The following is a 10,917-nucleotide window of genomic DNA, read 5'->3' as shown; positions in this document are numbered from 1 at the left end:
CCCCCGGGGCCCCCGACGCCAGCCCGCGGCCTGTCCCCATACCGGCCCCATCCCCAGAGGCGGTGCCGCCGCAGCCCCCGCCGACGCCCCCTTCCCACTCGGACAAGGGCGTCCAGACCCCAAGCAAGGGGACGCCAGCGCCCGCGCCCCCCGGCAGCCACAGGTACTGCCGCCTGTGCAACATCAGGTTCAGCAGCCTGTCCACCTTCATCGCCCACAAGAAGTATTACTGCTCCTCGCATGCGGCCGAGCATGTGAAGTGAGCGGCTGCCACACTACAGACGGAGACCGCTTGCGCCCCGCCGCAGGCCAGGCGCAGGCCGGGCACAGGGGCTGCGGGGGACCGGCCGCCTGGACTATTGGCACTTAATAAAGAAGTTCAGTTTGATGAGCCCAGTAGTGGAGCGACGTAGTTGTCTGAGCACAGGGGCCCTGGGGGTGGGGGAAACACGGGGGCCAGCACTGAGGGAGTGGTCTGTGCACTGAGCACCACCATGAGTGCACGCACGCGCCCTGCAACCCACCATGGCCGTGTCCCCAGCCAAAGTCACAGGTCCTTGGGGCTCCAAGCCACGACCTGACCCCAGGCCAGTCTGATGCCACAGCACACTCTGGTACAAGCTGCCCTCCGGGATGCCAACAGGGGAAGAGGGCACCTTGTGGCCCCCAAGGCTGGTGGGGAGGGAAGGGATGGTGACGCAGCCGCTGGACACCGGCGGCGCGGGGGCAGGGAGAGGGCACCAAGGCTCACAGCCACCCCTGCGATCAGGGGGGCCCAAATCCTTAAGTGGGGGGGTCACACGGCCCCTGCGGTTGCTACAGCACACGTGAGCCAGGCGCCCCCACCAAGCGTGTGAGCTGGCGCCCTGGAGGCACACAAGCAGGGGCGGGCGGCGAGTGTTTGGCCAGACCCAGGCAGAGTCCAAACACGTCTTGCCAGTCTGCGGCTGGGTGGCTACAGGCACCCTGCAGCCTGGTGTCCCTGCTGGAGAACCCCCCTCGGTCCTTTCCCAGCTCTGCCAAACACAGTTTTACCCAGTGGCCTGCGGTGGATAGAAGCGAACTCTGACCTTTGCCTTCTGGGCTCCGAGGTGCTTCCTGACATCCACCGAGGCTCACTCTCCTTGCTCTGGTCCAGTCTCTCCCGCCCAGCCCTTGTGGGGACAAGGGGCCTGTTTGGGCAAGGAGCCGGTCATGCACAGGCCCCTCCCGCTGCTCCGAGGACCGGGGCTGGACCAGACTGGGCTGCCCAGCCCAGGGCACTGCAGTCAGAGCTCCCACCCCTCGCAGGGCTGGCTCTAGGGAAGTGCGCTGAGGGAGGGTCCCAGGGGGGCCAGGGCCTCCCTCCAGGTTGCCCGGGCACCTGCCATCCTGGGCTGGGAGGGGGGCCACGACCCCTCACCCCGCGGCTCACCTGCAGTGTTACGCATGGGGAGCTCCGGAGCTTTTGCCTCGGAGTCAGACCCCAAGCGAAGGCAGACACGACCCGTGTCCGCACATACTGTTATTAACAAACTAAACCGGACGCAGAATGAATTTTACGGCGCATAAATTGTGAAACTCCTCAGAGGGGTGCTGGGGAACACCAGGGTCATGGCTTCTGAGAACAGATGCTAAAAGGGGGGCAAGGCAGCCCCAACAGCGAGATGGGGGAGGCAGGCACCCGAAGTCTGACGGGGGCCACACAGAAAGGGCCTCAGTGTCTGTGCCTGTAGATGGGTTGGGGGGAAGCTGCACTCCCTCATCCTGAAGCCGGGTTGGAGCCTCTAGGCAGCACCGCACACACCTCACTAAGGTCCCACATGTGGGTCCCGGGTCCCATCACCCCCGCTGCTCCCGCAGCACAGGCCCGTGTGGTTCCGTGTCCCCAGTGCCAGGCACTCCCCCCCATCCTCCCTCAGACCCTGGGTTTCCCATCCCTACAGACCCCACCAGAGGCCATGCCTCCCTCTGAGCTGCCTCCAGCTCCCTTCCCCCCACACTGACCCAGCAGCGGCCCAGGACCCCTTCAGGCCTCTCTCCAGGAGACCTGGCGCTCCCTGCTCCCCAAGTGCACCCCCTAACCTGCTGCTTTTCCAACTAGGGGGCTCCGAGGCCCGCAGAGCCCACCCAGCCCTCTCCGGGAAGCTGTGCCTGCACACCCCTCCCCGGCAGGCGTGCAGACTTGGTGCCCCGAAGTCTCTCTCTAGCCCAGTCTCTTCTGAGCGCCAGACTACCCGTCCCTCCAGGCCCCTCCCCCACCTTCTCCAGCTTCTGCCTTCCGCCCAGATGCAGCCGGTGACCTTTGCTCCTCGAGCCAGTGCCATGCGCCCGCATCTGGCTCCAGGGTCTGTGGCTTTGCCTCTGACCTCCCTCACCCACCGCTTCCAAACCTCCCGGGGAGTCAGACAGGCTCCCCCTCTGGGGACGGCTGCTTCCCCCGTGCCCCCAGCAACACCCTGCCCTATGGACTGGCCACTGCCGTGGCGGCCAGCGCGCTTCCCACTACTGTGATCTGTGGGGGAGCGGCCGCATGGCCTCACGCCCTGGTGCAGGCCCTGGGGCGTTCCTGCCGCACAGAGGTGGCCCCCAGGCCCTGGCCCCCCAGCACGCCCTGCAGCACTGCTCCGGCTGGAACCTCGGCCGCCAGGGTCTGCTCGCTGGGAAGGGCGGCCCCTCACGTCACACACTTCTCAGCTTAGGGATCTGCCCTGACCCTCCGACCTGACACCCTGTCATTTCCCCCATAACAGTGGTCACTCTTGGGACCCTGCCCCTCGCCCCTTCCCCACAGGGGCTGCCTGCCTTGACCACTGCCTCCTGGGCACCTGGCATCTGGCCTGGCACTGGCAGGGGTACACAGGTCACTGATGTCACACGGAATGAAAGACTAGCCATCAGGTGAGCGAGCCCCAACGCCAGCCCCGTCTGTCCACACCCAGGACACCTTCTGGATCCTGATCCCATTCTTCCGCTGGTCTCTTGCCTTCACTGCTTCCTGCACCTCACCAACTGCTTCTCCCCAGAGCCAGCTTTGCCCAGGTGATGCCCTCCCACAGCTCCTTGGCACACACAGCACGCAGCCCACATTCAAGGTCACCACCCGGTCCCATCTCCTCCTAACTGGCCATCCACCCAGGCCATCGCTATGCACTGTCCCGCGCATTCCACTGACCATCCCCAGCTGCCAGTACACTGGGTGTGGGGGAGGGGACAGCCGGCTCTAGGGATTGCTGCGGGACATTCCTGCCGCCAGGGGGCAGCAGTGACTGGTTTCCACGGGCCAGCAGATCAGGCGACAGGGGTTAGGGAAGGGCTCAGAGCCGGGTGGCACGCACACAAGGAGGCAGCGGGGAAGGGACGGGCCCAGGTCTCAGCCCCTCGGAAATGGGTGGGTTGACAAGGCCACCCCGCCCCCCACCGAGCCCACACATCCAGCACCCCAGCCGGCGGCCATCATCGGCTGAGCCTCCAGAAGCCCCGACGACACAGGAACAGCATGGGGGGAGGGGGGACAGCGCCCCGCCCATCTGCAAGCACAGTCTCGGCAGGAAACAGCCTCCCGAGCCTCCAAGCTGCTCACTGAGCTGTCTGAGGTGGCAGAATGCACTTCCCGCCCTTCAAGCCAGGCACAATAAGCCCCCCTGCCTCCCTCCCCCCTCCCCACGGGTAAGCCCCCCCCATTCCGCTGCAGGTGTCCCGCTGCTGCTCTCAGGGGACCTGAGACCTTCTGGAAGCCTCACCGAGTTGGTTAATGGCTGGGATCCGCTAGTGGCCACACCACCCAGAGGGGGTCCGGAACAAAGGTGATGGCAGCGGGGTGGGGGTGGGGGGGAAGGACTGGGAGCCTCACCCCTCCCCACCGGCCGGGCTTGCAGCCAGGCGCTCACTCTCTCAGGAAGGAGTGGCTCCTGCAATCACAAGTGTGGCCATGACCCACGGTCTGTCACTGCCCACCTTGGGGCTGTCACCTTCGTCCCCTGACACTATGGGGGGGCACTGTGACGCAGGCCTAACACCCAGAGCACCTGGTGCCCGCCCGGGGAGGCCACAGCCCCAGCGGCCCTGCTGCACCGCACAGCCCCAAGAGGCCGCCACCAGGGACGTCCACCGCACACCTTCCCGAGGGCAGCGGTCAGATCAGCAAGGGTTAATAGAGAACCAGAAACCGAAACTCGGAAGTGTATGCATACCGAGACCCAAAGTATTTTCCAAGCTTTGTTCAGCAGGAGGGACACGGGGCCGACTGGCTGGCTGTGGGCAACAATCATGCGTCCGCACAAGTGCAACGACCTGCCATGTTCCCAAGGACCCCAAACACGTAACCTCGTACAACCGCCGGGTCTGAGGAGCAAATTTCTTAGAGACACAGGTGAGCCTGCCGGCCCACGCTGGAGCTGCCCCAGGGCCCATTCGCCAAGCCCGTCGGAGCCAACGCAGAGGCTGCACGGCCACGGGGAGCCGAGCCCCCTCGCGGCACAGGGCGATCCCCTTCCGCCGCTCACTAGGACGGGTGCGGCCCATGCGAGACCCGCCCGGTCTCAGGGACTGCCTCTCGGGGTCACCAGACGAGACGGAGCCCGCCCCTTCCCCTCCCCCGGCCAGGCTGCTGTGGACCCCCGGGCACCCCAGACAACCCGCCCCCGTCCCCCAGTACGGAGGGGCCCCGCCAGCCCCAAGCCCCCAAAATTCTCAGCAGCCCTCAGTCTGACCCTGAGAATCGCATGGTCAGGTGCTCTCTGGTCAGACGCATGGCCATCGTGGCAGCTGGCACCCCACCCGGCCTCAGCCCTGCATGGACAGAGCGCACCCAGCCGAGGCCCGGCACACAGAACGCGCTCCGAGGACAGGACGTGCCCCTGGAGTAGACCCCTCACCCCAGCAGAGCCCGCCAGGCCCCTCCGTGGGCCGCTGTCCCCACAGCGGGCACGGCTCCAGCTGCCTGCTCTCAGCCGGCGGAGCACGGAGCACGGCGCCCGGCCCGCTTGCGGTCTGAGGGGAGCCTGCTCCCCGCCCTGGGCCAGCACAGGCCCCGTGGTGTCTGACCCTGCTGGGCACAAGCCTGGGTTACCTTGTGGAGCACTGTGGCAGGAGCCCCTCGGACGGTGGCTGGGCGGCATACCCCTGTGCTTCTCTGGGCGCCCTGAGGGTCACCTCCCCCTCCCCCGAGGGACCCTGCAGTGACATCAGCTTGCTGGCAGGCTTCTGACCCTTAACGACAAGAACACGAAAGGTCCCCATGGCCTCCCTGCAGGCAGCCCTGCCTCCCCGCCCCAGACTTGGGGGCCCCTTATCATGTGGGGAGCCACGGCCAGCAGGTCACACTTGGGATGCAGGCGGCCGTAAGCCACACAGGAGTCACGTCTGGACACTCCCGGGTACGAGGGGGCCAGCCCTGTGAGCGAGCGCGGGGGACGCAGGTGCGCACGCAGCTGGGGTCCGAGCACAGCAGCGGGTACAGGGAGGGGGCGAGGGGCAGTGCGCCCGTGCCAGCTGTCAGCGTCCTCACCCGCAGAGCTGAGGATGCTGCCCGCTCAGAAAGGGGGAATCAGGGTTGCCGGCTGGAGGACTAAAGACAGGGAGACCATCCCTGAGGGACAAGCACACGCAGTGCGCAAGGCCCGGGTGGACCGTCGGGTCAGACACCGGAGCGGGCCTCCCGGGGGCCCGGGCCCGGCCGGGAGGGGAAGAAACCGGCTCCTGGCATGGGCGGAGGTGGCATAACTGAGCCCAGAGGCAGGCAGACTCCTCCTTCCCGCCCGGGGTTCCCTGAGCCAGCAGTGCCTGGAATCCTACAGTGGACAGAGCTCTGACCTGCTCCCTCCCGCCCCGCGCAGGCTCTCCCTGCAGGCGTCTGCAGCCCCAGAGCCGCCCTCTGAATCCTCATCCCTCTCACTGGGAACACCGAGGGTGCCTCCCCCTGCAGGGGGGGGGTTGAAGGAGGCAGACAGAACCCCCCTCCAGATGCTCTGTGCTTGGATCCGAAGGCAGGGGCGGGGGCCCAGCCCACAGCAGCCGCGGGGCAGCTGACCGGCCGGACGCTCCGGCCGCCTGACAGAGGACAGGGTGGGAGGAACCCGGAAACGCAGAGTCTGCCGTGCGGTCCCATCGAGTGTGCTCCGAGTGTGCCCCAGGGAGCCCATGGGAGGCGCCCAGAGCCCTCCGGAGGCTCCTCCAGACTGCATTTCCAGGAATGCGGCGGCGTAGCGAGTGGGCCTCACACAGGTCGAGGCTGTGGCCTGCTCGCGCTGAAACAGAACCCAGTCTGGGGTGAAACCGTCTCTGATGACGCAGTAAACCCCACGATCTGCACGGAGTCTCAGGTGCGAGGTCTCGGCAGCACTCCGTGTGACAGACCGGGAGTGCGCAGCGGCCGGCGGGCAAACCCTGTCCCTGACGTATGCGGGGACTGTCCGGGAACTGTCACCGCCCGAGCGGAGGGAGACGTTTCGAGAATGTGGAAGGCTAGCCTGGCCCTTCGGTGGGGACAGGTGACGGGCTCGTTGAGGCTGGAGCGTCCCAGGGAGCCTGAGGTCGGGGGGCTTCCCGTCACTGACCAGCTCTGGGCGTGAGAAGCTCCGCCGACAGGGGGAGGAGCAGCAGTGAGCGCTGCTTTTTCTGTCTTTATGTTGAGATGAAGACACTCCCCCTGGAAGCTGGGGCCCCACGCCGGATGCTACGGGACCGCACGTGGGTGAGAGCCGCCTGCCCGGAGCAGGCAGACGCGGGGACACACGGACGGACAGTCCGGAAGAAAACAAAGCTGTGCTTGTAAAGGAAGGAAAGAAAATCAAACGCCGTCGACCCAGGATTTTAGACCCAGTGAAAAGACCCTTCGAGAACGGGAGCCACATCGTCATTTTGTGACACGTGAAGGCGGGAAGTGAGCTTGTGAACTTGTTCGTGGAAGGGAAGTGACACCCGTGGGGACAGAAAACCCCACTCTTCTCCTGGCCTTAGACCTTCTGAAACCTACAGTGACAGTGGCGCCCCAGGGGGCACAGTGCCCACGCGGAGGACCGTGCTCCCCCTAGGACTCGCCCCAATCTTAGAGCAAACAAGCCCACGGGGGGACCGGCCTCCCGCAGATGCAGCTGCGCACCTGCAGCCCGGGGGCCTGAGAGCATCCGTCACCGCCCTTCCTGGGCGACTCTGCTTTCACAGACAGGAGACGGGCCCGAGGAGGTGAACACGCAGTGTGGCGGAGTCCGGTCGCTGTGACCCTCACCCGGGAAGAAGATGAACGTCCTTCCCACTCAGAGGAGGCCGGAGTGGCAGTGCCCAGAGGCGGCTCCGAGGAGGGGCTCGGTCAGCCACCGGGAGCAGTCACCCCCTCACACGCAGCTGAGCGCTCTGCACGGGAGAGAACCAGTCTGCTCTGACTGCCTGAGTCCCCGAACTGTGGGACCTTGAGGGGCTGACGGGCATTTGGACCGCTGGACGCAGGGTGAGCCATCTGGGCCCTCGGCCCCCCGGGGACAGGCGTGTGGGCAGAGGGCCACGGGGACTCTAACCCCACCTTCCGCAGGTCCGCCCGGGATGCAGGGTGTGAGGACACGGGGCGGAGTCAGCCTGGACGAGCCCCTTGGCCCCTCCCCCGGGTGGTGTCCTGGGGCCAAAAGGACAGAGGTGCATTTCCTCCCAGTTCTGGGGCCAGAGTCTGAACTCAGGTGCGGCACAGCCGCCTGCTCCGAAGGCCCCAGGGCCGGTGGCCGTCACGCCCGGTGTCCCGGCCTGCAGACACATCACTCGCCTTTCCGCCTGCCTCGAGGGCCGTGCCCCTCTGTGCCCCCCGTGTCTCCCCCATCCCCCCGTGTCTCCCCATCTCCTACAAGGACGCTCTCACTGGATTTGGGGCGACCCTGATGGAACCACCTCACCTCAGCCCCTCCCTTCATCTCATCTGAGGCTCCGGGTGGCCAGGAATTGGGGCGGACACCACACCCCCCAGGAACCTTCGAAACTGGCGGCAGGCCTCCTCCTCTGGGAATGGACAGCCTCCGGCCAGTCCTTGGAGACCTCCAGTCCTTGGAGGGTCAGCATCGCACACCAGGCCGCGTGGGCGCTGAGCCCGCGCCCCCACAGGCTCGTGGACGCGGCGGCAGCAGGGACACGGCGGGAGGTCCCAGGCTTCCGACCGCACCGGTGGTTTCCAGACTCTGCCCCCAGGGCCCTGGGGTCCGTGAGGCTCCCGCTGCCCACCAGAGACCACCCATGGCTTCCCTTGAGGAGCGCGCCCACAGCGGACAGAGGGGGAACGAGACGGGCCACCGCCTTCCGTGAGGCTGCTCGCGGCCCGGACCTGGCGTGTCGTCCTGGCCGCCCTTCGGCGCGGACCCCGCGAGTGGACGGCCCACCTCGTCCCTCTGCCGACACCGGCGCTGCGTTCCCTCCCCAGCTGGCGGCGTGGCACCGGCGCAAGTGCTGGTGTAGCCGCGTGTTTGGCTTCGCCTGTGGACACCGGGGGCGGGGGGGGGGGGGCACGTGGGGACCGAGGTCCCTCCTGCAGAGCCGGCGGCGCCTCCCCCCCCCCCCCTCCCCGAAGTTGCGCCCAGCGCCCTCGTTCCACACGCCAGGCTGGTCCCGCCGCGGGTCTGACCCGTGCTTCCCTGTCGGTACGTGACCCCTTGCCCGTCCCTACAATCTCTCGTTCGTTCCGAAGGTGAGAAGACAGACGCTGAAGATCATGGGCATCTAAGTCACAGGGACGACTTGCCTCAGACCCCCCGTCACTCCCAGCGCCGCCTCCCAGCCGCTCCTCCGGCGGCTCCAGCCCGTCAGGGGCCCGAGGAGCCACCTCGTCCACATCTGGGGTCAGAGGGCAAGTCGGGGCCCTGAAGCCAGCAGGTGCAGACTGCTCTCAGACTTTGATGGACACCGAGCAGAGCTGGGCACACACCTGTTCCCACAGAAGATTCTGGGCGGGCTCGGAGGGACAGGAGAGGAGGCATCAGGGCGGGCAGGTGACCTCGGCGGGGCCCCCACACCTGGGCTGTAAAGGGGTGAGTCCCCCTGGCCCTCAGCACGCTGGCCCCAACCCCACCCTCCCAGATCGGTGGCAGACAGACTGTCAGCCTCAAAGTCCACTTTTCAGGACAGTGCCCATCACTCCCCACCCCTTGGCCGCCCGGGACCTGGCACCTTCCTCCCACTCACGTCAGCTGCGGGACCCCGGGACCCTCCCTCACCTCGGCTCAGAGTAGGACCGCTGCGCGCCCGCCTGCCCACTGTCCCCTGAGGTCTGGCCGCCAACCAGCCTGGCCCACGGCCCATCCACAGGGGTCGGCGCTGGGTCTCAGAGTTGGACACTGGAAAGGACGCGTTCCCAGAGCAGGACCTCAGCCCCTGGAAATCCACAACCCAGAGAACGGGCCCTGACCTGTCGCTTTTCTGTTTTTCCAGACTCTTCGCTCATTCTGACTTCCCCAAAACACATTTTCACATCGCAAACGTTAGGAAGACGTAACTCAGAACAGAAGACAGTTTCTCATAAGAAGTAATCAGCTTCGTGAGGTCCCCAACCTTCCTTTTGCTCGCTCACTGCAGGCGAAATGTCCCCACGGAAGCGCGGGTCCGTGGGTCAGGGTTTGGGAACATGAGTCACCTCTGAACGCTTCTGTCCCCAGTTGGTCATACAGAAGAGGAAACAGAGGGTCCCAGTGGTTAAGGGCGTGGTCAGCGCAGCACCAGGCAGGACACCCCCTGCGGCCTCAGCGGCTTCACCGCCGGGGGTGGGGGGAGGAGACTAATCCTGCCGCTTGGAGCCACAACCACTCACACAAAGAGGAGACACTGCCCGAAGTTCAAAATACGCTAGAAACCCCAGAGCAGAACACGGTCCGCGTCAGAGTCAACTGCACAGAGGCGTCCTCGCGAGGTCTTTCTGTCACTGTCTCAAATGCCTCAGCTGGGTCGCCTGGGGGCTCAGGTCATGATCTCACGGTCCGTGGGTTCGAGCCCCGCGTCAGGCTCTGTGCAGACAGCTCGGAGCCTGAAGCTGCTTCAGATTCTGTGTCTCCCTCTCTCTGACCCTCCCCTGCTCGCAGTCTCTCTGTCTCTCAAAAACATAAAAATAAAACATGAAAAAAAATTTTTATACTTTATGTCTTTTATTTATTGAGAGACAGAGAGAGAGAGACAGATCATGAGCAGGGGAGGGTCAGAGAGAGAGGGAGACACAGAATCAGAAGGAACTCCAGGCTCTGAGCTAGCTGTCCACACAGAGCCCGACGTGGGGCTCAAACCCACAAATGTGAGATCATGACCTGAGCCAGAGTCGGAGGCTTAACCTACTGAGCCACCCAGATGCCCCTAAAAAAACTTGTTTAAATGCCTCAGCTGTGACTTGTCAAGCACTCAGTGGTGTTGGGTTGTCGATTACCTGGTTTTGGGGGAGACTGGTCGATGCAGCAGCGGGAACTGGGGGGACGCCCCGGGGAGCGCGCTGTTTCCCACCGGCCGGCTCCAGCGCCCACAGGGCTGGGGGTGCCCCTGCCCACGCCCGGCCCGGCCTCTCCCGAGGCTGTCATCAGCCCTGGGCCCTGATCCGGACCCCACTGGCCAGGAAGACAAAGGACTCTTGTGTACTGAACCCCAACATGCCCTTCCCTCTCCCCAGAAACGCTTGTCCATGCGCGACCTCCCCGAGCATGCCCCACACCTGCTCACTCCTTCAAAGCCAGCTCCGCCCAAACTCTGCCCCAAGGCAAGGGGCCCCCTTCGGTGTCCGCCAAGGAGTGTGTCTCCAACTGTGGTCCCCCCCAGCACTGTGCGTGCCTCAGGGGTGACGACCATTTTATCCCCTCCCACCCGGGGCTGGCGCCCTCTGAACACAACTCTGCCCCCAACAAGGTAAGCGCGGCCAGCCCCCACCAACCCCAGCGGGACACAGGTCACCAGGGACACTGGGGGTGGTGTCCCCACCACAGCGTCCCCTTG

The 10,917-nt window shown here is 65.6% G+C and overlaps 2 protein-coding genes across 4 annotated transcripts in view; both read left to right on the top strand.

The window, feature by feature from the left end:
* The window catches only part of ZFPM1 (zinc finger protein, FOG family member 1), a 49,711-nt gene extending 43,677 nt beyond the window's left edge, over window positions 1-6,034 (top strand). The window contains exons 11-12 of the mRNA XM_029926093.1: window positions 5,737-5,743; window positions 5,995-6,034. Of these exons, the coding sequence (XP_029781953.1) occupies window positions 5,737-5,743; window positions 5,995-6,034 (47 nt within the window). The remainder of the gene's footprint in view (window positions 1-5,736; window positions 5,744-5,994) is intronic.
* Window positions 3,650-9,952, top strand: LOC115279976 (splicing factor 3B subunit 4-like). Of its 3 annotated transcripts, none has more exons than XR_003903602.1 (3): window positions 3,650-5,357; window positions 8,642-8,942; window positions 9,382-9,952. XR_003903602.1 is itself a non-coding variant. In XM_029924501.1 (2 exons), the coding sequence occupies exon 2, from the start codon at window positions 4,249-4,251 to the stop codon at window positions 5,161-5,163; it is 915 nt and encodes a 304-aa protein (XP_029780361.1). In that variant the 5' UTR covers window positions 3,657-3,785; window positions 4,209-4,248; the 3' UTR covers window positions 5,164-7,550. The 3 variants fall into 3 exon arrangements, 1 of the variants encoding a protein (XP_029780361.1); XR_003903601.1 differs by having other exon boundaries at window positions 8,642-8,981; XM_029924501.1 differs by lacking the exons at window positions 8,642-8,942; window positions 9,382-9,952 and having other exon boundaries at window positions 3,657-3,785; window positions 4,209-7,550.
* The last annotated feature ends 965 nt before the right edge of the window (window positions 9,953-10,917 follow it).

Source organism: Suricata suricatta, chromosome 16 (assembly GCF_006229205.1).
Source record: "Suricata suricatta isolate VVHF042 chromosome 16, meerkat_22Aug2017_6uvM2_HiC, whole genome shotgun sequence".
In the NCBI taxonomy this organism is placed as follows: Eukaryota; Metazoa; Chordata; class Mammalia; order Carnivora; family Herpestidae; genus Suricata; species Suricata suricatta.
The sequence above is the reverse complement of the archived record's forward strand: the minus strand, read 5'-3'. Positions and strand labels throughout refer to the sequence as shown.

What these genes read in the sequence shown, in the direction of transcription:
- LOC115279976 (XM_029924501.1), top strand. Translation starts at nt 4,249, where the DNA reads ATGCGTCCGCACAAGTGCAACGACCTGCCATGTTCCCAAGGACCCCAA.